The 26,521-nt window shown below is 40.8% G+C and overlaps 2 protein-coding genes across 9 annotated transcripts in view; both read right to left on the reverse strand.

Moving 5' to 3' along the window:
• Positions 1–8,010: 8,010 nt before the first annotated feature.
• PDCL (phosducin like) lies at positions 8,011–17,097 on the reverse strand. 3 transcript variants are annotated; one of them, XM_048822322.2, is made up of 5 exons: positions 16,965–17,097; positions 15,684–15,747; positions 11,000–11,171; positions 10,258–10,439; positions 8,011–8,786 (listed from the first exon to the last, which is right to left on the reverse strand). In XM_048822322.2, the coding sequence occupies exons 1-5, from the start codon at positions 17,024–17,026 to the stop codon at positions 8,235–8,237; spliced, it is 1,032 nt and encodes a 343-aa protein (XP_048678279.1). In that variant the 5' UTR covers positions 17,027–17,097; the 3' UTR covers positions 8,011–8,234. The 3 variants fall into 3 exon arrangements, with proteins under 3 accessions (XP_048678279.1, XP_048678278.1, XP_048678280.1); XM_048822321.2 differs by lacking the exon at positions 16,965–17,097 and adding an exon at positions 16,902–16,957; XM_048822323.2 differs by lacking the exon at positions 16,965–17,097 and adding an exon at positions 15,830–15,944.
• A 1,002-nt stretch (positions 17,098–18,099) lies between these two features.
• Positions 18,100–26,521, reverse strand: part of RC3H2 (ring finger and CCCH-type domains 2) — a 40,096-nt gene continuing 31,674 nt past the window's right edge. For 4 of the 6 annotated variants that reach the window (XM_048822514.2, XM_048822513.2, XM_048822512.2 and 1 more), the window contains 4 exons: positions 25,976–26,110; positions 25,229–25,336; positions 24,085–24,233; positions 18,100–23,460 (listed from right to left, as the gene is read on the reverse strand). In XM_048822514.2, coding sequence (XP_048678471.1) covers positions 23,265–23,460; positions 24,085–24,233; positions 25,229–25,336; positions 25,976–26,110 — 588 coding nt within the window. In that variant the 3' untranslated portion in view covers positions 18,100–23,264. The remainder of the gene's footprint in view (positions 23,461–24,084; positions 24,234–25,228; positions 25,337–25,975; positions 26,111–26,521) is intronic. The other 2 variants (XM_048822517.2, XM_048822516.2) reach the window with 2 other exon arrangements.

The following is a 26,521-nucleotide window of genomic DNA, read 5'->3' on the forward strand; positions in this document are numbered from 1 at the left end:
AAAAAATGCTGTTTTATCAAAACCAAACATTTTGCGGAAATGTGCCAATTTCAGCTGACTGTAAGGTCCCTGAGTGCCAGGGTGAACTCTCTAGAAAGAAAGACCCAAATTGAAAACCTGAGGGTTTAGATCTGAAAACAGACATTTCATCACAATTCCATTTTCATTCCAGTGTGGAATGAAAAACTTTGAAACCTGAAAAGTTGTGAAATGGAATGGTCATTTGCAAGCCAGCTTTATGCATGAGTGCTTTTTGCACATGCAATGCTGATTCTGTTCTTGTGTATGTTTGCATACACTGATTTTGCATCTGCAGTTTCTGGCCATGTCTACCTAAGAAAGAGATGTGCTGTAACAGGTTAGTTAACACATGAACACAGGGTAAAATATTAAGGTAGACAAAGCAACGTTTGGTTCTAACATGCGTTAGCTGGTCGAGGTGACCCCTCCTACTAACACGTTAAAACACAAATTGCCCAATACTAATATTTTAACAAGTTAGTTAACATGTTCATTTCCTAGGTGGCCAATCTGGAAAATCCAGTTCAATACAGCACAAATTCTGCTACTACAGAATCTCTCTTAAAACTTCTCTAATGGGGTCAGCAGTAGGCCAGACCCTTCATTCCTCTGTTCGCACGGGGCTGGCTTTCAGACAGCAGAGACACTGTGGCATAACATTCATCCTCTCTCACCCCATCGCCACCCTACTATGTATTACCTTCTTCATATTACGATACATTGGACCATAAACTCTTCAAGGCTGGGACCTTGTCTTGCTATTGGCACCATAAAGCACCTAGCACACACTTGAGGACTGTAAATTAATAACTGAGAGGTCATCCGGGGCAGCAGGAGATTGTTTTGATCCTATTACAATTTCACTGCGATAGGGAAAATAGAGCACTTTCTGAATGTGCAAAATTTCAAAGATATTCAAATAGTGCCAATCCCCTCTCCGAAGCCGGGTTTTATTATGATGCTAATGTGCATGCTGTCTGCATTGCAGACTTCATAGTATATCAACCTGAACATAAATTATAACCACTTTGATTTTTTTTCCTTAAAAATGCTGTTACTAATGCTCAATGGCTTCATGTCACATAATGTTCATGTTCTCTGCTTGCATTTCTGAGATAGAGAAAATCTTAGCTTGGAGCTCTTAAATGCCTCTTTTGTGCTTATAAATTTTCCTTAAGTTAGCTGCAATTCAAGCATGTTCATATTTTAATTGCATTTCTTTTTCTGTTTATAACTCTCTTTTAAACATAACTAAATTAGAAATATTAAATCCCCTTATGTCCACAAGCGTATTACTACTATAACAGAAATATAGAAAGGCACTGCTGAGGGCTGAGTGTCGCCGCACAGACACATGGTACAAATCAAGCCACCTTAAAATATACTACACTAGGTCAAGTGTTTATAATTCAAATTACAGAGTATCATTACAAATTAATCCACTTTTTCCACAAAACGGTAACCAAAGATCAAAAACAAGTCAGGGAGTGAATGAATGAGGAAATGGCAGAGTGTTGTAATAAAAAGATTCATTACATAAGGGGTATATTTAACTCAATAATTAGAACATTTAGTATATAAAGAAAGTACACACTCCTATATAACCCATTGGGGTTGGCTATATTACTTGTGATTACTGCAGTCATGCTGAAATCATGCCAATAAAACCTTTGCATCACTCTGCATCTTGTATTTTTTTAATGAATTGGTTTACACGACATTTTACAGACTGTTTTAGAAATATTTTAGAGACTTTTAAATGCATTGGTACTATTCTTTGTATCCCTATGCTAGTCAATGCAGGCTGCCTTACTTCCATGAATCCAGCCACAAAGGCTGTAGGAGCGAGAGAGAGAGAGGGAATAGCTTTCTGTAAATCATAATGCTGCGATCTAATTTATAAAGCGCGCTCAGCACAGCACAGACAAAACACGAAAAGGTCATCAGCAAAAATTAAACCATCATAACACACAGTTGAAAAGAAACTCAAGAGTCAAAAGCTGCTGCAGGAGGAAACCAGTTCCCATAACATAAAGCAGCAGCATTCAGTAACAATAATGATCACTAATGAACAAATGGTGCCAGCCAGTTCTGGAGGTTTCTCTCCTGTAGCATGAAGTGGGACCTGATCTGTGTTTTTTAGGGACGATGGGAACGTTCAGGCCCATGTTGCTGGGCAACCGAGGCAGCCACAGGGATGTTTTTTAAAAGGCTTTTGTCATTTTTAACAAAAGATGGAAAAAATGATTGTGAAGCCTGCGTGGAGGGTTCCCCCCCCCCGCCATATATATATTTTTTTGCTGCTTGAGTGCATTCTAATGATGCTGAGTACAAAGATGTGCTCCCAACAGCTGCTACAAGAGTAAAACCAAAATGACTGACATGTTGTCATCATGAATAGGTCGGAATATGAACAAGAGGCTGCTCGGCAGCTCTCCAACACGAGTTTCTACAAGCCATTACCCTATGATCCCACTGAGAGTTACCAAAAGCAACTACAGCATTTGCTCAAGAAACTTCCTGAAAAAGCACAAGATCAAATCCGCACAGACACACCCCTGGAACCCCGACCTGGGATATTCTATCTACTACCCAAGATCCATAAACCTGGAAATCCTGGGCGCCCCATCATCTCAGGCATTGGCACCCTGACAGCAGGATTGTCTGGCTATGTAGACTCCCTCCTCAGGCCCTACGCTACCAGCACTCCCAGCTACCTTCGAGACACCACTGACTTCCTGAGGAAACTTCAATCCATCGGTGATCTTCCTGATAACACCATCCTGGCTACTATGGATGTAGAAGCCCTCTACACCAACATTCCACACAAAGATGGACTACAAGCCGTCAAGAACACTATCCCCGATAATGTCACGGCTAACCTGGTGGCTGAACTTTGTGACTTTGTCCTTACCCATAACTATTTCACATTTGGGGACAATGTATACCTTCAGATCAGCGGCACTGCTATGGGTACCCGCATGGCCCCACAGTATGCCAACATTTTTATGGCTGATTTAGAACAACGCTTCCTCAGCTCTCGTCCCCTAAAGTCCCTACTCTACTTGCGCTATATTGATGACATCTTCATCATCTGGACCCATGGAAAAGAAGCCCTTGAGGAATTCCACCATGATTTCAACAATTTCCATCCCACCACCAACCTCAGCCTGGTCCAGTCCACACAAGAGATCCACTTCCTGGACACTACAGTGCTAATAAACAATGGCCACATAAACACCACCCTATACCGGAAACCTACTGACCGCTATTCCTACCTGCATGCCTCCAGCTTTCACCCTGACCACACCACACGATCCATCGTCTACAGCCAAGCTCTGCGATACAACCGCATTTGCTCCAACCCCTCAGACAGAGACAAACACCTACAAGATCTCTGTCAAGCTTTCTTACAACTACAATACCCACCTGCAGAAGTAAAGAAACAGATTGATAGAGCCAGAAGAGTTCCCAGAAGTTACCTACTACAGGACAGGCCTAACAAAGAAAATAACAGAACGCCACTAGCGGTCACCTTCAGCCCCCAACTAAAACCCCTCCAACTCATTATTAAGGATCTACAACCTATCCTAAAGGATGACCCAACACTCTCACAAGTCTTGGGAGACAGGCCAGTCCTTGCCTACAGACAGCCCCGCAACCTGAAGCAAATACTCACCAACAACCACATACCACACAACAGAACCACTAACCCAGGAACTTATCCTTGCAACAAAGCCCGTTGCCAATTGTGCCCACATATCTATTCAGGGGACACCATCACAGGGCCTAATAACATCAGTCACACTATCAGAGGCTCGTTCACCTGCACATCCACCAATGTGATATATGCCATCATGTGCCAGCAATGCCCCTCTGCCATGTACATTGGTCAAACTGGACAGTCTCTACGTAAAAGAATAAATGGACACAAATCAGATGTCAAGAATTATAACATTCATAAACCAGTCGGAGAACACTTCAATCTCTCTGGTCACGCAATCACAGACATGAAGGTCGCTATCTTAAAACAAAAAAACTTCAAATCCAGACTCCAGCGAGAAACTGCTGAATTGGAATTCATTTGCAAATTGGATACTATTAATTTAGGCTTAAATAGAGACTGGGAGTGGCTAAGTCATTATGCAAGGTAGCCTGTTTCCTCTTGTTTTTTCCTACCCCCCCTCCCCCAGATGTTCTGGTTTAACTTGGATTTAAACCTGGAGAGTGGTCAGTTTAGATGAGCTATTACCAGCAGGAGAGTGAGTTTGTGTGTGTATGGGGGTGGGGGGGATGTGAGAAAACCTTGATCTATGCAGGAAATAGCCCGACTTGATTATGTAAAGAGTTGTCACTTTGGATGGGCTAGCACCAGCAGGAGAGTGAATTTGTGTGGGGGGGTGGAGGGTGAGAAAACCTGGATTTGTGCTGGAAATGGCCCACCTGTTGATCACTTTAGATAAGCTATTACCAGCAGGACAGTGGGGTGGGAGGAGGTATTGTTTCATGATTTCTGTGTGTATATAAAGTCTGCTGCAGTTTCCACGGTAAACATCTGATGAAGTGAGCTGTAGCTCACGAAAGCTCATGCTCAAATAAATTGGTTAGTCTCTAAGGTGCCACAAGTACTCCTTTTCTTTTTGCGAATACAGACTAACACGGCTGTTCCTCTGAAACCTGACATAAGAAGGCAGCTTTTGTTTTATCTGAACTTTCAGTGTAGAAACCAGGCAACACACTTCAAATTGGTGGGAAGGTACCCACAACGCCTCATCAAGGATCTACAGCTTGTCCTGAAGGACGACCCATCACTCTCACAGATCTTGGGAGACAGGCCAGTCCTTGCTTACAGACAGCCCCCCCAACCTGAAGCAAATACTCACCAGCAACCACACACCACACAACAGAACCACTAACCCAGGAACCTATCCTTGCAACAAAGCCCGTTGCCGACTGTGCCCACATATCTATTCAGGGGACACCATCACAGGGCCTAATCACATCAGCCACACTATCAGAGGCTCGTTGACCGGCACATCCACCAATGTGATATATGCCATCATGTGCCAGCAATGCCACTCTGCCATGTACATTGGCCAAACTGGACAGTCTCTATGTAAAAGAATAAATGGATCACAAATCAGACGTCAAGAATTATAACATTCAAAAACCAGTCAGGATAACACTTCAATCTCTTTGGTCACTCAATTACAGACCTAAAAGTGGCAATTCTTCAACAAAAAAACTTCAAAAACAGACTCCAGCGAGAGACTGCTGAATTGGAATTAATTTGCAAACTGGATACAATTAACTTAGGCTTGAATAAAGACTGGGAGTGGATGGGTCATTACACAAAGTGAAACTATTTCCCCATGTTTATTCCCCCCGCCCCCACCCCCACTGTTCCTCAGACGTTCTTGTCAACTGCTGGAAATGGCCCACCTTGGTTATCACTACAAAAGGTCCCCCTCCCCCGCTGGAAATAGCTCACCTTACCTAATCACTCTCGTTACAGTGTGTATGATAACACCCATTGTTTCATGTTCTCTGTGTATATAAAATCTCCCCACTGTATTTTCCACTGCATAATGAAGTGAGCTGTAGCTCACGAAAGCTTTTGCTCAAATAAATTGGTTAGTCTCTAAGGTGCCACAAGTCCTCCTTTTCTTTTTGAGGATACAGACTAACACGGCTGCTACTCTGAAACCTCACATTAATATTTGTATGAAGTGAGTTGGTTTAGTTTATTTATTGGCTTAAAGAAGATTTTCCACAACATAGCTGTTCAGTCATATGTAAGGCCAAATTCAGCCCTAACTTCTGCCGTGTGTGGCCCTGCACCTCTAGGTTATATCGAATCACAATGGGTGGAAATGCAGCACAGAATGTGGTTGGTTGTGAAGTTCTGTTGTAAGTTTTGTGGGGCAGAGACTGAGTCTTCCTTTCATACACTGTGCTCAATAAATAATGCACATCAAAGAGTCCTCATTTCCTGTAGTCTCCTTGTACAGTCAAGTTGCTGTGGTCTCTATATCCTAAGCTCTTGTAACAGAATGTTCTGACATAGCCATGGCAGTAAAAGGAAGCAATTTTAATTTAAGTGACTTCTACTGAGAAGAAATAGTGGATCAGTTCTGGTTGCTCACAAAGAACTAAGGTCATAAAGACAACCGAGTTCAGCTGAGTCCAAGTGTTAAAGAAGCCAACAGGGGATGGTGTGAAATTTTAGCCCAGGCCCCACCAGCCCCCACATGGGCAGCGTGAATCAGGGCTTTGCAGAAAGTGGGGAAGCCACAGAAATGGCTTCTCTATTTCTCCCAAGTCTGAGACATCATCTACTGGGACACTAAGAGATCCAGATGCAGAAGATTCCTTTCCAGTCTCTTTTGTGTGTATGTTTACAGCGTTGTTGTATCCATGTTGATCCCAGGATATCAGAGAGACATGGTGTGTGAGGTATCTTTTGTTGGACCAGCTTCCGTTGGTGAAACAGACAAGCTTTCCAGCTTACACAGAACTCTTCTTCAGGTCTGGGAAAGGTACTGAGAACTCCATGTAAGCTGGAAAGGTTGTCTCTTTAACCAACAGAAGCTGGTCCAATAAAAGATATTACCTCCCTCACTTTGTCTCTCTATTTATGTGTATGTCCTTTAAATTCAGGGATAGTTCTCAACCATAATATTCCAAAGCACCTAGCTGAAAGGTGTAATATGAATAAACTGGGACGGGAACAGAATTTAGTACTGATTTAACATACGTTTCTGAGGGAATTATACAGATGGTGAGTGAAATCCTGGCGTCATCAAAGTTAATGGCAAAACTCTCTTCACCCTGTATTTTGTCACTGGGATGTCATACAACACTCCCACTTTTCGCTACTTGTGATGGGTTGCTTTTAACGCTGGCCTCCCTCTGCTCAAGTAACCATTAGCAAACCCATGGATCAATATTTTAAAAGGCTATAGGGAGCATCATTTAGAGAGTTCTGAACGAAGAAAGATTCTCACATTTAGATCCAATATAGGGTTAAATAATGAAGACCACTGTCCCACTAAAGAATAACTTTTAGGATGGAGTGGTGAATTGCGCTAGTTATCAAGTGAGAGGGGGAAATACTCTACACTGTCAAAACTACAAGACTTTGAAGAGTGGAACATGTAAGAGACAGGGAATGGGATATGGGGCCTTTCACTTTTGATTCACTGGTGTGAATCCAGCTTCAGGTTAGTAATGATTAAAGCTGTTCTTGTAATGGACCGTCTTAGAAGCTCATGGTCTCAATCCTATTCCTTTTGTGTAGGTGTCCACTTAAAAAAATAATAATAAATAATAATAATAATAAAAATAAATAAATCACCTGCTCCATTGGTAGCCCTGCCGACTCTAAGCAAACAAGCAAAAGCCTGATTGAATGAACAAACAGGGATTAGATTCCCCCATGTCAGGGTTCACATGACGCTTTCTGTGCCACATCTCTTCCCTAAACAGAGGACGTCAGTTCCCAGGCCACCAAGCCAGAACTTTCTACCAGCACCAATTAACCGTCTATATCAGTGGTTCCCAAACTTGTTCCACCGCTTGTGTAGTGAAAGCCCCGGGCGGGCCGAGCCGGTTTGTTTACCTGCCACGTCCACAGGTTCGGCCGATTGCAGCTCCCAGTGGCCGCGGTTTGCTGCTCCAGGCCAATGGGAGCTGCTGGAAGTGGCACAGGCCGAGGGATGTACTGGCCGACGCTTCCAGTAGCTCCCATTGGCCTGGAGCAGTGATTCTGCAGACACGACAGGTAAACAAACCGGCCCAGCCCGCCAGGGGCTTTCCCTGCACAAGTGGTGGAACAAGTTTGGGACCACTGGTCTATATAATTCAAAGGATGAGATTATATGTAGAACAGGACTGACTATGTAAGAGGAGCTGCTGAATAACCACTGGCAATCAATTTAAGATTTGCTTCACATTTATACACTTCAAAAACACTTTACTAGGTGCAAGACACTTTTAGTTTCCATTTTATTGAAGCAATTTAACCAAACGTTAAGAATTCTTTACATTACATACAATAAAGGCTCTTAAAGTACTAATGGGCTAAAAGCCAAAGTGCATGGGAAGGAGAGAAAAAATATACAAAAAATACGGAAAAGAACAAATGAACAATCTACAGCAACAAGAGACCCCACAGGGCAACCCCAGCTTACTGAACCCTTTGTTCACTTTTTTCAGTCTATCTCCAAATCACTGTCTTCACTATAACATGCAGATGGGTTACATATGGAAGTCAGGAGCAGCAGATCCTTCTCTGGGAGCAGACCACACTCCTGTAAAAAAGCCTCCAGGTCCACGGCAAAAAAATCTTCTCCAAGCTGGTCGGTGATTCGGACGAAGTTGCCAATGAGTTCCCCTCCCTTATAGATGAGCAAAGCAGGTAGAGCATTATTCGTAAAGCGAGTGCTGGCACCAATCAGGGAACTCTTTACTCGACAAAATTTGACTGTAGGGTATTCAGCAGCAAGACAGATCATGCAGCCATTCACAGATTCAGAGCCAGGGATGTCATCTTCATAGATGTGGATCATGATCAGCGTGTTCTTGTGTTCTTTATCAACAGTGTCCAAAAACCCTTCCCCACTGCTGATCTCAAAAACCTGCTTAAACTGCTGCCCGCTATGCAGCTGCTGCCTCATCTCCTCCATTCGCTGCTTCCTGTACTGCTGTAAAAAGGCTTCATCATCTTCGCCATCATGAATCATGTTATATTCTTGTAAAGTCATCTATAAGGTGCACAAAGAAACATCATAAACGCACCAGAGAGAGAAATCTAGAACTCCATACATGTTACATGCAGTTAGTATTTAAATCAAGGATGGACAGAGTTTGACCTGCATCATTCTTCATCGTTAATACCCAGGTACAGACCATGGAGGCTAGAGTTCCCACCATAAGATACTCCATTTTGGTCCATCCGGAAAAAGACAGAGTTTCCTACATGGGGACTTCTAGCCTCCATAGGCTGGATTAAAAGTGAGTGACTATAATGTGCTCCTATTTTATTCAAATTAGCTATGGCCACATGCTTCAAGTAAGCTGCCAATACTGCTCTTAGATGGGCAGCTTGGACATTATTTCCAACTTGAGTGGATACTGTCAGATTCCTAGTTTGTTTTTTCATCTTTTTTCCCTAAGTAAATAGAGTAAATCTATATTAGAAACTGAACATTTATTTCCATACCAGATTTATTTCTTTGGCAAAAATAAATGTTCCCATGTTTTCTCTGGCATTGGAATTAACTTGGGTTTTGTGGTTATCATCTTTCAACATCTTGCTTCATTAAGAATTAGTCATCATGCTCTAGGTGTAGGGTTTGTTAGTTTAGTGCTGTTGCAGTCAGCAGGGGAACACAAAAAAATCAGCGAAAAACAGTGATTATTTCAGGCAGAGAGAAAATCTCTTTGGAAATGTGAAGTTCATGTAAATTAAAAACAAACAGATACCTAAAATTCAAGCAATTTCCCCCCATTATCACTTTATGATCTTAAATTGTTGGGCATGAGTGACCAAATGTAACTAATAACTCATGAACATAATACTGGTTTATTGTCAAATAGCACCACCACTTTAGCAACCTGTTCAATCAGATTCATAGGAACTGGTAATACAAGTCAATTGACCAAAACATCCCACTTAGCTTTTAAATAATTTACCACCTCTGCCATTTTCTGCCTTTGATGTCTAATGCTTTCCTGTCAGTTTGAAGACTAAACTGATCTCTTAACATTCATTTACCGTACATTATAATCAATCAGGCCTCCTGGAAAGCAGACAGTCTTACACAACTCTCATTAACTTACAAGATGAAGATATTTTTCAGGCACAGTTGCTGCATTGTCCACCCCTCCCCTTTTTTTAAACTGTTTCACAAACTTGGAAATAAATTTGATGAATGCATGCAAGGAAAATACACTGTCTGATACAGACTCCGTCAGTGGTCTTGGGCCAGTCACTTATTACTTAACACTTAAGTGTATAACATTTTCAAAGTACTGCACAAACATTAAATCATCTTGACACTACTTCTGGGAGGTAGGTAATCATTGTGCTCGGTCTCAATTTTTCCACCTGTTAAAAGCAATAATAAATAACTACCATGCAATTACCATTCATGATTTTTTGCAAAGGAGTTGAAAAACAGAAACTGCTAAAATTTATTAACACAGAAGTCTCTTACTGTGCTCCTAGGTTACCTTTCCATTGATTTTTTCCTGAAGTTCTTTCTGCTTCTGTTTATCCTCCTCTTCATCCAATTGAGATCTGCAAGTCATGGATAACTTTTTTATAAGTCGTTCCATCTCTCTGCACTGCTCCTCTCGCTGCTCCGTCTCCAGTTGCTTGAATCTTCGCCAATCATTTATGACACCCTTTGGACCTGAAGGTAAAACATGCAGGTATTTTGCTTAGACAGAAACAATCTTTGTCTATTGCACTTTCCATTCAGGATCTCAGAGTCCTTTACAAATAGCAGTTAAAGGACAGACCATGTTTTAGGCTTATTGTATACTGCTCAATACACTGTAATAAAGCATAGGAATGGTAGCAAGTAACTCCCCATTTTTGCAGTTGACTCTTATGTCCTTGAACAAGTCACTCAACTTCGCTGTGTCTGTTTTCTTATCTCTATAATAGACATAAAGCTTACCTACCTATATTACTTTCCTATTAATCTCAAAAGGATGTTGTGAAGATTAATATCTGTACTGAGCTTTGACACATTACCACCATCCAGGTTTAGAGATATCCTCCAGCAGTTAGTATGGAAATGTGTCCTCATCAATTTCACCTTGCTATTATCCTGTTGCTGGGCCCTAATGAAAAGTGCTACTCTTGAATGTCCTATTTATGTATGTCCCAGTTGTGTGGGTACGGATTCCTCTCTCCCAGTCCTGGACAGGCATGCACAGGAGGATAAAATATTTTATGTCACAGTACCTGTGTTAACTGCAGTGCCCTCGCTCCTCAGCTCCACCTCCCCACCAATCGTGTCGGGACCGGCGCTCTCTCTGACCTTATCTTCCTTCTCACTGTCCTCATCTTCACTGCTGCTGTAGTAGTACTGGAGCCTCTCACCAAGCAGTTTATCGTCTAAAGTAGTCATGGTATTCTAAAGAGAGAGAGGGGTAGGTCAGCATCAATTCTAAAGAGAGAGAGGGGTAGGTCAGCATCAATGCCTCTCTGCTTTATACAACCGCACCCACAAACACTATCAAGTATCACCTCAAATGTACAGCATTAGCCCCATACTCCTCCAGAGAAAAGCATGAAGGTTGGCTATTCAAATGAGAACAGTTTATAAACCACTACCAACAAGACTATGCTGCAACTAGCCAACCTCTTTGTGAATGAATTGATAATAAACACATCTGAAATTATGAGTAAACCAAAAACAAACAACAAAAAGCTCTTTATTACAGTTTTTTCTTCAATAGATAAAGTATGAGGCATTCAAAATATTTATTCAGAGACGATAAAGTTCTGTTCATTAACAATGGTTCAAGATCACTACATACCCAACCGTAAAACCTGCGCCAATTACATTTCCTTCTGGATTTTTTACATTTATTAAGTTTCAACTTCTAGTATTGTGCGCACAATTACTAATGTTTTAGCAATGGCGAATGATGATCGGAACATGATCAATGAGACTAACAGTTGTATGCACTTTTGATAAAGTATCAAAGCCACTAACGCAATTAAAAGCTTGCAGTGAAAATACAGAAAAAACAGGAATGTTACAATACAGTTTTTAAAAATATTAAAAGTTAAATTCTAACCCTTATTCCTTACCCCCACCCTCCCTTACAAAGAAAAGGAGACAGTGCACAGTATCAACTTGTATCTCAAGAAATATCCTTCAGGGTTTCTTTTAGAAGCTTATCTCTAGGAGATTATTACTAAACATGAAAAATTCTATGTAGGCTCAAAGTTGGCACCTGGTCTCTTTCCAGAATCAAACAGAATCTCAGCAAACCTCCAGCAAATCTCTTTTCTCAAATTTATGTAATGCAAGCATGGAAAAAGAAAGATATATATTTTAACCAATGGTGCTTTGTGTACTAACAACTGTCAGTTTCACAGGTCATTTCACAATAAGGATAAGCTCTGTAGCAAGAGGGGAACTCTGCTTTTGGCATTAGTCTGTGTAGTTGCAAGTCTGCAATTTTTACAAAATATAATTATATTTATAATTTATATAGTACCAGTGTGCAAATAAATCATTATATTTGGCAAATAAGTTGTTTTTGTTAATCTGCCTATGCAGGACTCGCAAGCAGTTAACATTTCACAAAGCTCATTTTCACTTTAATAAAACTCAGTTATAGCATATTACGCAAATTGATAATGCTGGCACCTCAGATACTAACAGAAGTGCTACAACAAGGCTTGGAAGAATTAGATTTTTACTGGTAAATATTGATTTCACCACACAGACACAAACCAGCAAAAAATATTTACATCGATAATAATCGAAACATACAGAGAGGCAAAATAAGAAAAATACTGCTTGAAAACTTATTAGTTTGATTTAAGGATATTTATTTTGTATATGAGGTTGATAATTTGTGTTTTAATGGTTATAAAGCTTTAACTTCTATCATTAAACCATTATTGTCTGACCCTCTGGTAGTTTCCCACAACTATGAACATTTAAATAGATAAATATATTTTAAAAATGCTTAAAAATAATCAATATTATCAGTCAAAACTAAAAAAGTTAAAAATTGAATTTGCCAAGCCAATATGTACTAATCACAATTGCCCTTACATCCGTCAATTGACCTGAGTTACACCATTTCTCCATCTAAATACCTTTCTGTTGGCTAGAGATTAGCCGATGACAGCAGGAGGAGGATATTCCCTGAAAAAGCTATCTGGGGTATTAGTAATTTACATACACCCTCTAAAACCAAATGGGTGTAAGAGCAAACAGCGTCAAACATAAGAGACCATAAACTGAATTACTGCCTCGGGCTGTAAAGAGAGTTCAGTGCTCCAGTAACAGCTTCCACAACAATTCTCCAGGGCTGATGGAATAAAAGCAAACCCTTCACTGGTGTGAACTGCCATCCGGAAGCGCCTGCTATAAAACTGAGTAACCTATTTCCAATTTTTTTTGGGAGGGGGGGAGGGGGGGAGGGGTATGAGTGTGTGTGACTGACTCTATATCATATGTTGATGAGGTGGACCTAATTGTCTTTATTTCTATGACAAGGGCACAATCTATAGTGTAAGGAGAAAGTAGTGTTTTTAGGTTTTCTATCAACCACTAGCAGTATCTGCAAACTGTTGAAAGTAGGATTATGCAGATTAATGAGTAGATAGCCAGATGATTCAGGCTAAAAGGTGATGATTACTGAGATTATTTTTCAGAGTAGAGAAAAATTACACAGAAAATATGGCCTGTATCTACCCTAGAGAAACACAGAGGTAACCAGCTAGCATTTTGGATAAGGTACATTGTCAAATTTGACTAATAGCACAACACAGCACACAGTCAAAAGACAGCTGTATTTTTCTAAGTGTTCATCCATATATGAAACAGGGCTCATGGAGAACGGAAACCAAGGAATTAAAGAAGTTAACGCCCTTAAAACCCCCTGCCAGCTTTAAACTGAGCCAGAAAGTTGCTCTGTCATGCTGAATTTAGGTATTCTATTTTATTTCCATGTACTACTGGAAAGTGTTTAGAGATCCTTAGCATTATGTCTGCTCAAGAAATTAAAGTGTTCATTACATTCAGGAGACCTGGGATTGGAGGCGATTCCCTGTTCTGCAAGAGGTAATTAGTTTTGCTTAAGAGCTTGGTTGTGGGAGAATTCTGATTTCTTTTTACCTTCTCTTCTGCTTGCACACCAAGCAAACTATTTTCCAATACAGAGAAAAGGTAGAGCAAAAGAAACCAGGAAAAAAAAAAAAAAAGTGGGTACCATGTATGCCTGAGGCCTGTATCCTGACACAAAATTCCAATTCTTTCCTGTGTATCAAATGGAACTCAAATTAACAACGATTAATTTACAGGTATTTTCTAGTTATAGTGCACCATCTAACAGGCAGATTTATGTACAAAACAGAGATATTCTGCTTATTTCAAATTAACTCAGAGATAGTTACACACATGATAAAGCAAGTCTGCAACTATATGTCTTCAAACTGATCACTTCAGTTCTTGCAAGCTAAATAGGGTTGGATTGGGTCAGTTCTCAGATGCAAGACCACCACGGTACAACCCTAGTTCTGCAAAAAGTCATTTTGGTGATTCTGTAGGTGGTTCATTTCTCTTTGAGTTGATAACAAAAAGCATCTCAAGTCCCTCTCTAGTATGGTGCTTTTGTTGTGTACATAGGGGAAAACTTTAGAAGATCACTCCTGTGCTACCATAAGACAACATTTAATAGTTAACCTACTTATCAATAAATGCTGGCAAGCGTTGATTTCATTGTACAAACACAAATTGAAAAACATATTCCCACCAAAAATAAAAATGTACGGATAGGCAAAGCCAGAAAAATACTGCTTGAAAACTTTTATTAAAGGATATTTACTTGGCATATTTTGACAATTTGTGTTTTAATGGTTATAATGCTTTAACTTTTTGAATCAGTGTCTAATATCATTACATAATAATGTCTGACCCTCCCCATAACTTCCCGCAACTCTGAAAATTGAAAGAAAAAAAAAAGATTAACACCCATAAGTTTCCACAACTGTGAAAATTTAAACTGATAAAAATTAAAAAAATGCTTAAAAACAAACATTGACATCATCTACCAAAATAATAAAAATTAAAAATAAAAATCAAATTCTGCCAAACTTAGCTATAATGTTTCACAGAGATCTAATTTGTGCTCAACTTCTGTATTTGGTATCTCTATCTCAAACTGGCCTGTTGTTCCTTTTTACTTTCTTTTTGTTTAAAAATTAATTTCAAGACAGAATATTTTAGCACACCTAAAGTTTTTGCCATCAGCAGGAAACCATACAATGGTTTTGACACTTTGCAGATATGAATGTAGATGAAGCCAGTCTCATGGTCTGTGCTGTTCAAATGCAATGGATTTATTGCAGAATTACTAAACTCAGATTAATGTTATTAAAAATGAATCTCTAATCAAACCAAGTTTATGCCTGCACTGTTTCTGGCTGTTTGCCCCATATATGGCCTACATCTGGGCCTTAGAATGAGGGTGGTCATGTGTACCAGGGAAGAACAAAGGTGGCTCTGAAGACAAACATAGAAAGGAAACAATGTCCTCCTACATTACCATATTTATTAATAGGTTTCAGAGTAGCAGCCCTGTTAGTCTGTATCCGTAAAAAGAAAAGGAGGACTTGTGGCACCTTAGAGACTAACAAATTTATTTGAGCATAAGCTTTCGTGAGCTACAGTATCACTTCACGAAAGCTTATGCTCAAATAAATTTCCATATTTATTAATGTTACCTGAGCAAAGGGAACAGGAAACCAGTATACACAGCCTGTACCTATAAGAAAACCTGAACGGAATAAATGCACATGTAGTATTTTTTCCCTCCTTGTTTTGTACAAACATTTTAAAGAAAAGAAAAGAAAGAAAACGGGCTGGGCCCATAAACTAAAAACAAATCAGGAGACTCACAGTTCCTGGCTCCTTTGCAGGGCTGACCTCTGGGCCACCTCTCCACCAGTGCTGGTCTCGCTGACTATAAATGCAGATGTAGGAACATGTCACAAAGGGACCGAGAAGAGCTCTCTGTGTAACCGATATTTCTCACCATGTTTTACCTTCAGCCTCCAACCCCATCAGCTCTGGAAAGTGCCAGGCCTGGCTACGGAGCTGTAGGCACAGCAGCTCCAGAAGGGATCCTGGGCCACACCCCCCCCACACCCACCAGCACCCCCCTCCCTCGCAGACCACCGCTCCGACCCCTCCCCCCGACCCACCAACACCCCCCTCCCTCCCAGACCACCCCTCCGACCCCTCCCCCCGACCCACCAACACCCCCCTCCCTCCCAGACCACCGCTCCGACCCCATCCCCGACCCATCAGCACCCCCCTCCCTCCCAGACCACCCCCCTCTCCCTCCCCACCCGCACCCCCTCCCTCGCAGACCACCGCTCCGACCCCTCCCCCCGACCCACCAACACCCCCCTCCCTCCCAGACCACCCCTCCGACCCCTCCCCCCGACCCACCAACACCCCCCTCCCTCCCAGACCACCGCTCCGACCCCACCCCCGACCCATCAGCACCCCCCTCCCTCCCAGACCACCCCCCTCTCCCTCCCCACCCGCACCCCCTCCCTCCCAGACCACCCCCCTCTCCCTCCCCATCCGCACCCCCTCCCTCCCAGACCACCCCTCCGACCCCTCCCCCCGACCCACCAACACCCCCCTCCCTCGCAGACCACCGCTCCGACCCCTCCCCCGACCCATCAGCACCCCCTCCCTCCCAGACCACCCCCCTCTCCCTCCCCACCCGCACCCCCTCCCTTGCAGACCACCCCTCCCCCCTCCCTCCCAGACCACCCCCCCTCTCCCTCCCCACCCGCACCCCCTCCCTTGCAGACCACCCCTCCGACCCCTCCCCCCGACCCACCAACACCCCCCTCCCTCGCAGACCACCGCTCTGACCCCCCAGCACTCCCCTCCCTCCCTCCCTGACCCCCCAGCACCCCCTCCTTTCCAGACCACCCTCCTCTCCCTCCCCACCCGCACCCCCTCCCATGCAGACCACCCCTCCCCCCCACCCACCAGCACTCCCTCCCAGAGCACCCCTCCGACCCCCCCGCACCTCCCCGACCCCCAGGCAGATCCCCTGCCCCCGCTATCCAGAGCCCGGCCCCGCCCCTCTGTCACCTCCCGGCCGGCCCCCGCCTCGCCCCCCGCGCGCGGCCTCCTGGCGCCGCCGCCCGCACCCACCGCTCCGGCGCCCCCCGAGGACGAGCAGCGCAAAGGAGGCCGGGAAAGCAGGGCGGCCCCATTCAGCGAGGGGTGGGGAAGGGGAGAGAGAGACGGTCCCTTGCTGGCAATGGTACAACCCGGCGGCAATGCACGTTGAGCGGACGGGAGCGCAACCACCTCCCAAAAGGGGGTGGGTTGTTTTCGCCTCGCTAATCGGCCTAGGCAGCCTGCGCTCAGCCGCACGCGGAGCTCCAGCGGCTGCCCTGCTCTGACCCACCGGCCCCCCTTCCGCCGGGAATAGAACCCAGGCGTCCTGACCCCCCCCACCCCCCCGGGACTAGAGAGAGTTGGGATCGCCCGGGGGCCGGGTTTAAACTCGTCCGGCAGCTAGAGCGCCTCCTGCTGCCGCAGCCGCGGGGCCCACGGGGGCGCTGTGAACGGGCCCCGGGGAAAGGCCCCGAGTGGGGACAGCGCTCTCCCTAGGGACCCGGCGGAGATTTAAACCTCAAGCCGCCCTCTAAGGTTTAAATCGATTTAACGCTGCTAAATTCGACCTAAAGTCCTAGTGTAGACCAGGGCTAAGACACGGAAAAGGGAGGTGGAGCCTTCTTGCTGTTTTTAACATCAGGATGAAGAACAAGCTTAAGCTTTGTTGTAATGGGCGTTGGGGGCCTGGACTGCTCAAGCCCCGAATGCTTGTGGCGGGAGAACTCTTGGAGTTGGCTGCTTGAATCCCTTTCATGCTGTTTCACAGCTGATACGCCTTGATGAAACACAGGAGCCTTGGCCTACAAACAGGCTTCTTCAAAGTGATACAAGCTACAAAAGTGAGATTTTGGAAGTGCTGCCGTTTTCATAATGTAATAAAAATACTGAAATGATAAAGAATTAGTAATAGTGTGTAATAAGCATGTTATAAAAACAAATTTTGTATTTCCAAAATCACTGCTTTTATAATTTATACTCAGGTAAAGGAGAAAATCCCTGGAAATATTCATTTTGATGAGGGGGCTCGCGAGACTTGATATTTTAGTGAAAGGGGTTCACAGGTTGTTAAAGTTTGGGAACCACTGTGCTGGAGGAATGGAGGGAGGTGGGGCGGTGAAAAGGGGACACGAGATAGGGTTTGGTCTCACAAGTTACAAACACACACTTAAGGTGGACAAATCATTTTATTTTTTGCATGCAAATACATGTCAAGTACTGCAAACTTTTTCCATCAATTTTCTCTCAAAACACTGAAAACCATGATGCTCTATTCTGTGACCAGCCAAAGCTAATATCTCTTTACTTCAGTGCTACAGCAAAAAACACACAGAATTCACTCCGCTATTCAGTATTATCACAAAGCCCACCCCACCCCATCTTTCCCCCAACCCACCCCAAATACAGACCATATGGTCCAGCTTTCCCATTTAATCCTATTCCTATAACACAAAGGGAAACATTACAATTTGGAAATTCAAAATTGAAATAAATGGAATAGAATTTATTCCCCTATATATCCCCATTTCATTTTACAGATTTTAAATTATAGTTTTAAATAGAAGCTGAGAATGCACCATAAAAATGAGCATTAAATCCATCGTAGCGATGGTGCCTGCTTTATACATGATGGGTGTACACCATCTTTTATTTCATTTACATTTCAATCGAACAATAGATTTGCAAAGAAAATGTCTAATACAGACGTAAAAATATTCACACTAGAGCTTCACAATCGGTTGTACAATTGACAAACAGGCCTCTTTCCCCAACTTTCCAGCTAAGCAATTTTATAAAACGTAATCAATGCAACAAGAAAAAAAATTTCTTTAACTTCCAGGGAAAAGAATATGCAGTTAACTGTATAAATGCAGACAGCAGATGCTGCAAGCTAACCACAATACTCTAAGTGGCTGTACAGTGGGTATGTGCAGTACAAATAAAAGCCACATGTGTTGTATCACAACTACAGTATAATGTACTTGTTTGCCCAGCGAAGAAAATGCATGCATTTTCATGCCTTGGATTAACTGAGGCCTACACTGGATAAAATTGATGGGATATGTGCAAATGATGTTGGATTTTGATAGTTATAAATGCAGCCAGGCTCTGTTTTATTTCAAACTTTGTTAAACACGAAAGGCCAAGAAAGAGCTTTGGCGACAGTCTTCCTTGAATAAAAGGTTTTTGCTCAAGTGCGGGGAATTTTCATAATTTTGCTGTCTTTATTTTACCCTTGACACTTAGAGTTGTCAGAACACTCCCTTGCCAGCAAAGAGGTGCATTGTGACCACTAGTACCAAGGAGTTAGCTGTGCATTTGTACTGGAAAGAACTGGTCATTTAAAGAGCACATTTATTGTTTTCTGCTTGCAGGAGAGGCCCTTGCATTAGAGGGATTTCCTAACAGAAAAGGATTAAACTATAACAAGTAATGTGCTCCAAGTACTGTGGATGATTCATTAACTTCTTATTTCGTTAAGATCTAAAATTTCACATTTTCCTTCAGACACAGGTTAATAATGGTGAAAAAAAATTCTTGACAAATATGATAAAGGAGCTGCTAGCAGATACCTCTCAAATAGAGTTTATGTACAACAGCAGATATCTGACAAATTGTGCTTTAACAAAAAAAAATAAAATAAAATAAAACCACACACTATCTAATTGTTTTGGGTTTTGACAAAAGATTTTTTTAAATATTCTTTCCACAGGCCTTTCTTTGTGTATAATTTTGTACCTCACTCAGCCCAGAGCACTAACACACAAGAACAGCATTCAGCTCATCAGCATGAATTTAAACTAAAATTTCAAGTGTGTTATCAAAGCAGTAAACTTTTCAAATTATATGTCTACAACTGGTGTCCTTAAGTATCACACTTTAGTATCACTCTGTACTAGTCTATCAAGAACCAACGCCAATTTGCTTTGCAAAAGAAGTCTAACCTATTCTTTGAAAGGTCTAGAATACATTCTACAATGCACAATCTGTATGAACACTAACTCATTCATTTCTTGTTACAGGAACAAAATATCAGTAGCAGGGCAGTCACTCTACTATAATCTAGATCTTAAGAATGTAAATGTTACTACTTTGTCATAAAAAAGTAGACAGCATGACATATCGAATTAGAGATTAATGCTAGTCCTAAAACCCACACAGGAAATGAGACAGAACAAGGAATTAATCCAGGTTGTGAGGCAACACATTTTAACTCCGATATTGATACAATTTCTGTATCGCTGACATGGAAACCCCGGCTGTACCTCTCCTGAAAAAAAATATGCTCGTCTGCACAGAGCAAAGGAACCACACACTGCTCTCTAATCTGCTATGGGCCTTTTTCTGACAGCGTAATATATTTGGCCAAAAACCTAAATGGGATTCTCTACTACTACTACACATGAAGATTAGTCACACTACTTTTAATGTCAGAAAGTTAGCCCTTCCATTGCCCAAAAAGGCACCTGATTTGCAACTAGATACACAAACACATATTGGTTTGTATCAGGTCAACTAACGAAACTTTGCCAAAAATGAACAACCAGAACTATATTCCCATCTGTAGCTTCCACTTATTGGGGCACCAGAGGACATAGTTTAATGGCAAGAATATAATCAGTGTTAAAAACTGTAAGACAATGTTGGCACACTATTAAAAATCCCTCAATTCTTGTGTGTGTCGTTCTAGATATTAAAGGTTGAACACAAATTAGCCTGAACCCAGAACTGACTCCTTTACAGAGGAAGCATGTGGTCTTTCTAGAAAGCTACTATATTATGGGATCTTCTGCTGCAGACAAGCACATATAAATACATTTGTTCTTAGACATGCCAGTAAAGTTGGCAGGAATATGTTAGGCTGATGTATTTTCACTGGACAAAACAGACAAACGTATGTAAGCAGCTTATCCCAATTCCCCTCCAGCAGAGCACAACCAAGTTTTAAAATCGCAATTTTAAAATTAAAAAGTTAAGGTAAATACACAAGATCAATTTATGTAGTATATATTCACCCTCAGATCATGCTGAAGATGTTCTGTGGAGTTCTGGAGCACAGAGGGCTCTTTCCCTGAGGGCGAATAAGGACTTTTCAAACCTTTATATTTTCTCTATTTTTGTAACAAAATAGCAATTTAAAATTTAAAAATCTTTTTAAAAAAATTACATTACCTTCAACGTGGAAGATCTCACTGTTTAAATATCCATGAAATAGACATACTGGTTTGCATATCCTTTTGGAATTACATACAGCAAATAAAAGTACTTCGGAAGCATTTCAAAAGTAATATAAATTCATATTTACAGAATGGTCTTGATATAAAATATACAACAATCATGTTCATGTCTAGCATTCTATGTTAATTTGTAACATCAACAGGAAATGAGTTAAGGTGACAAGGTGGTCTAATTCTTGTTCCTAATCATTTCAGGCTGCAAAGTGAAACAAAATACCAGTCTTATTCCAGAGATGAGGTGGCACTGCCTATCAGGGAAGGTACAGTAAATAGCCGAAGAAACCAAGAAAAGGCTACTTTACTGTTATTCTACAAATATTTCTTTACATTTTAGTATTAAATAAGTATGTAAGATCTTCCATACTGACACCAGAATATCAAAACTAACCCTTGGATTTTCAGATATATTTACAACATAATTATTTCATGGACATGTTCATTAAGAGATATCAAAACACCAATATTTTCTCAGTCTAATCAGTAACCCTCAGGGAAATGCCAACCCCCACCCCTCAGAAACGTGCACAAAACAGTTATCAAAATCTTATCTGACATATCGCTGTGATTTTGTAAAATAACTCAGACGACCAGTAACATGATCCTTTTTAAGCATTTTGCTAGCAGGAAAAGCCCTTACAACATACAGTACACCTGGTGAAAGGTTAGCTTGGCTTAAAATATTCCAGTACAATTTTCAGAGTAAACAACTTCACAGAAGTTAATAAAAACATTAAAAAAAGTAAAACATGTACCAAAGAAACTGAAAAGGACAAACAATAAGATAGTAATCACCAGGAGGGAAGGTCTTGCTTTCTTTTCCAAAATGGTGACTGAATTTTTAAACTTTAAAGAAAACTATGCCCAGAGTGCTTGTGTGTGTGTACTCTATCTTCAGTTGACATATCTAATATGAGTTTTCTGTCACATCTTAGCAGGGCACATATTCATACAATTTTCAGCACAACTCTGTAGGTCTGATAATGCTATATTACTGTAGGTTCAATCAATAGCTAGTGAACAAGCAAAATTAAACCTGAACACAAAGTTATGATTAACAATATTTAACCAAGACAATGTAATGAGTATCCAAAAAACCCACTAATTAGTTTAAATTAAAAACAAACAACAACAACAATCAGCAATACCATATTGTTAGTCAGTGCAAACACTACATACAGGGTTTTCACGGGAAAGCCAAGAGCACCTGATTCTTTTGCCAAGTCATCTGGATTCTATAAATGCAGGTGGAGGACTGCATTAAAAAAACAAACAAACGAAAAAAAACCACACTGTTACATTAGTGCATAATTTATCAAAATGGTTAAAAATGGATGTGCATATAACTTGGAGAAATCAATACCAAGAACATTAGCTGAAGGATTTAGGCACTTGGGTTACTTTTTGTAACTTTACTTGGACAAGTAGCCTGTATATAACTATCAACAGTACTAAAGCAGAAATGAGAAAAAACAAAAACAAATAAAAAAAACTATAGCGAAGCACTGCACCACAGTCCTGCATATAATGCAGTAGTACGAAGCTAAAGTGTGTTAACCCTGTAATAAAGTCTAAAGTACGAATCCCTACCTCTCACTCTTCAATCAGGAAACAATATTCCATGCAAAGTTCCACAACTAAAGAAAAAGCAGCTGCAACAAGATGCAAGTTCCTTTCTCATTAAACAAAATAGAGACAAATAAATTAGTTTTTACTTTCACTAGATGTATCATTGTAGGATCCTGCTAGTTTAAATAACTGAGTTGTTAATCTTCTATAGAAGCCATTTTAAATAAGAACGGCTCAGTTACTGCACCGGATTGCTACAAACTCATAAAAAGCTGCTTTAAGCTTAAGTAAAACAATGTCCAAATTCCATTAATTTGTGGAAAGTGAACGCCTTACCCTAGTAAATTTATCTTTTCAGAATGCTAATGCAAGAGGGGCTTGAAGTATCAAAGAGTCCACAGGAAATGGATGACCCCAATATTATTTTTTTTTTAAAAAAAATATACATTATATAATATATATTATATATATAAAAAGCTAGTGTAAATGCTTTCACGGCGTGGTCACAAGCTGGAAAGATGAATGCTTTTCAGCTGTTAACCATTTTGCCATTCGCAATGGGCTTTAAAAAGTCGTTTTTATCCTCAGACATAATGTGAGCACTTTTCAAAATGAGGCTGCCAACATTGACTGATGTGCTGATGGGCAGGCAGCTTGCATTGCTAAAGGATCCTGTGATAGGCTGGCTGAAGCAAGTTACGGGCAGGACTGCTTTCTGCTCCTCCCTGAGGGGAAAAATAAATCATACAAATATTAAACTTCAGCTTAATGCAAAATATCAAGAATAACTGTGCATTAAATGATGCAAATAGTGAAATTAAATGGTAGTTAGTGGAAAGGCAGAATATTTTACTATAGAAGGGTATGCTCACAGAGTAAATGCAGAGTGCCTCGTTTTCAAAGGCACCATTAAATGGTTAAAATACAGTAGCATGGGTGATTCCAGCATAGAGTATTTTGCATTTTTTTGGCATAGAAGAGGTTAGTGGAAATTAAGTTTAATGCCAACCTTGCTGAGACTAGTTTCCCTGAATTCTGGTAATTATAAAAATACTTTTGTATTTGCTGTGCAGTGTGGGAATACATAAAACACAGGTTTATATCAATTGTTACCTAATATATACTGAAAAATAGGTAACACAAATGTATAAAAACTGGTGCACCAATGGCACATTTGGTGGGTTTTATAATCACAAGCCAGTCCTTCCTAGTTCTCAACAGGGAACTCTTCCCACCTCACCATGCACACACACTGCAGATATCTCATCCAAGTATGAGAAGCTAAGCAGTTCCTCTTTAAATAGTCATGTTTTAACCACTCTGATGCTGCTGTTTTGTCTAACACTCACAGAATCACAAGGTCTTCACCTAAACTTTGTCTCTTCTGCTCCAAAGGTTCCTTTTGGTGTTTCTTGAGTGGATGTCCATTCTCTATAGATGTTCCATTGAGCAGCTGGTCATCCCGAGAACTGATACCTAGCTGTATGTCCAGAATCTCCTATGGGAAGAAGATAGAATCGTCCAACAATATTGTGGCTACTTGCTTTGGTAAGTCTTCCGATTTCCATTTATTTTATGTAACGGTTCTGGGGTCAAAGGCTACTCCTAGAATCTCTTCTCCTTTTGGATGTTTCTCCATTCCCTTATCTAAATCATCAATGAAAATGCTGAACAGTACCAGACCCAGGATGGACTCTGCGAGACTATATTAGATACATCCACCTCCTGTTTGACAGCAAACCATTGATAACTACTCTTTGAATACAGTCTTTCAACCAGTTTTTAACTCACTTTATAGTTAACAAGTGGCACAACAAAAGAGGTATGGAAACCAGGAGAACCAGTATGCATTATGCAATGCCTTAATGACAGATATCTATTCTTTTTGAATGCATGACTGCTTTAGAGAAGGGCTGTGATGATTCTTTTGTGTGGTATGAAACAAGATCAAAACACTTTATGACTGCACAATGAAGGTGAAAGAAATAATGTTTAAGGAACTGAATGCAGACTATTAATAGAAGCAAAATATAAAAGACAAAGGCACTGGCAACAACAGGAATATAAAGAGTAAGGACAATTTTTTAATGAATTTAGTATTAGAAATGAGGGGATTTAAAAGTTTTGTTTAAGTAACCATACTGTAATAGACTTTACATTTATTAAAATACTTTGGTTTCCATTTTGTAAATTGGAGAAAATTACTAATGCTATCTTGTATTTAAGAGAAAAAAAAAGTTTAAAAAACTTTTGCAATTAGAGCAACACTGACAACCTGAGATGACTGGGACTAGCACAAAAGCAGCCCAAGTTCTATACTAAAATGGTGCCAAAGAAGATTCAAAGATCAATATAAAACCTACTTTTATTTTAAAAGATTTTCCACTATAAACATGAACAAATGATTGATTTTACAAGAAAGTTTCTAGAAACAGCTGAACAACTAATCAAAGAATTCCATGACCTCTTCAAACATGCAGTTCTTGTACATACCTCTATTTGTTCACCCTGCCCATCAGGTTCATCAGTATCAAGGGCTGAAAGCTCTAATTCAATGTCCCGATCTGGCTTTGTGTCTGCACAGTCTTCAATATAGTCAGTCTGCAAATACAAGAGACTTTTCACTTTCTGTATACAATCCTCAAGGATTCAAGTGAAAATGGAAAACAATATAATCCACATTCCTGGGATAAGAGGGGCTTGGGAGGGGAATAAGAAATGGGCAGCTAATTGAATATCAATGGTGTTTTAGATACAGAAAAGATTAGATACTTCCTGCTTACTTGCAGAGTAGTGTAAAGTAAGTTGGTGTTGGAAAGCAATCTTTTTTCAGAGCACACTAGCAGAGGTTTTAGCTTTGTATCACCTACAACTGGAGCAGAGTACAGAGGTCACTTTCTTGACATAATGTAAATAGCTGGGGGGAGAACTGATGAATATGGACTCTTTCCATCTTCCATGTTTAAGTATACTTCCAGTTAAGTGTATCTACCCGTGCCCAGCAATCCATAAGGGTGTAATAAAACAGAACTCATTTCTGTGGAGTCCCTCCATGATCAAGCCACCTCCGGACTGAGAAGCAGTACAGCAAATGCATCTGCTTGCTCAGACACTGAACCGTGTGCAGCAGCAGTAACTAACCCAAAAGAGCAGGTTATAAGTATTTTTAAATGTCACACTTCCAAATATATACCCAAAAACCTCAGTGATCTGATACATCCCAATCATCCTTTTCTTTACCTCACCATTCCTCAAATCAATTTCCTTGCTTAAAAGATTTAAGGTAAGGCGACTGCCTTCATCTAGGGAATTCCACTTCTGTTGCATGGCTAGTGCATTAGCCTCTCTCTGAAGTAACAATGAATTACTTTTGGCCTGTGTGTGGGGGGAAAAACATAATAGTTACTCAATTACATTTAAACTTTGTATTGTTAGACTGCAAAACAAACCTCCCCACACAAAGAACAGCTCTCTCTAAACAGGCAATTATATATTTGTATGCAGTGTATTCTGAGAATACATATCAGGGAAAAAATTTCTTCCCCAATCCCAGGGCTGGATCCTGCAAATACCAATACTTAACAGACAAGGCACTTTCTGCCACGAGCAATCCTATTCAAATAAATGGGACTGCTCAGGTTAATAAGCACCAAACCTGGTGTTAAGTGTTAATAGGAACACGCTCTAGCTTTCTCAATCCTATCAGTCACTTTGGTAATTGTACAATTAAATTCTGCAAAGCATTTTGAGATAGTTTGTATGAAAAACACTATATTATATAAAGTT

This window comes from Caretta caretta, chromosome 16 (genome assembly GCF_965140235.1).
Source record: "Caretta caretta isolate rCarCar2 chromosome 16, rCarCar1.hap1, whole genome shotgun sequence".
NCBI lineage: Eukaryota > Metazoa > Chordata > Testudines > Cheloniidae > Caretta > Caretta caretta.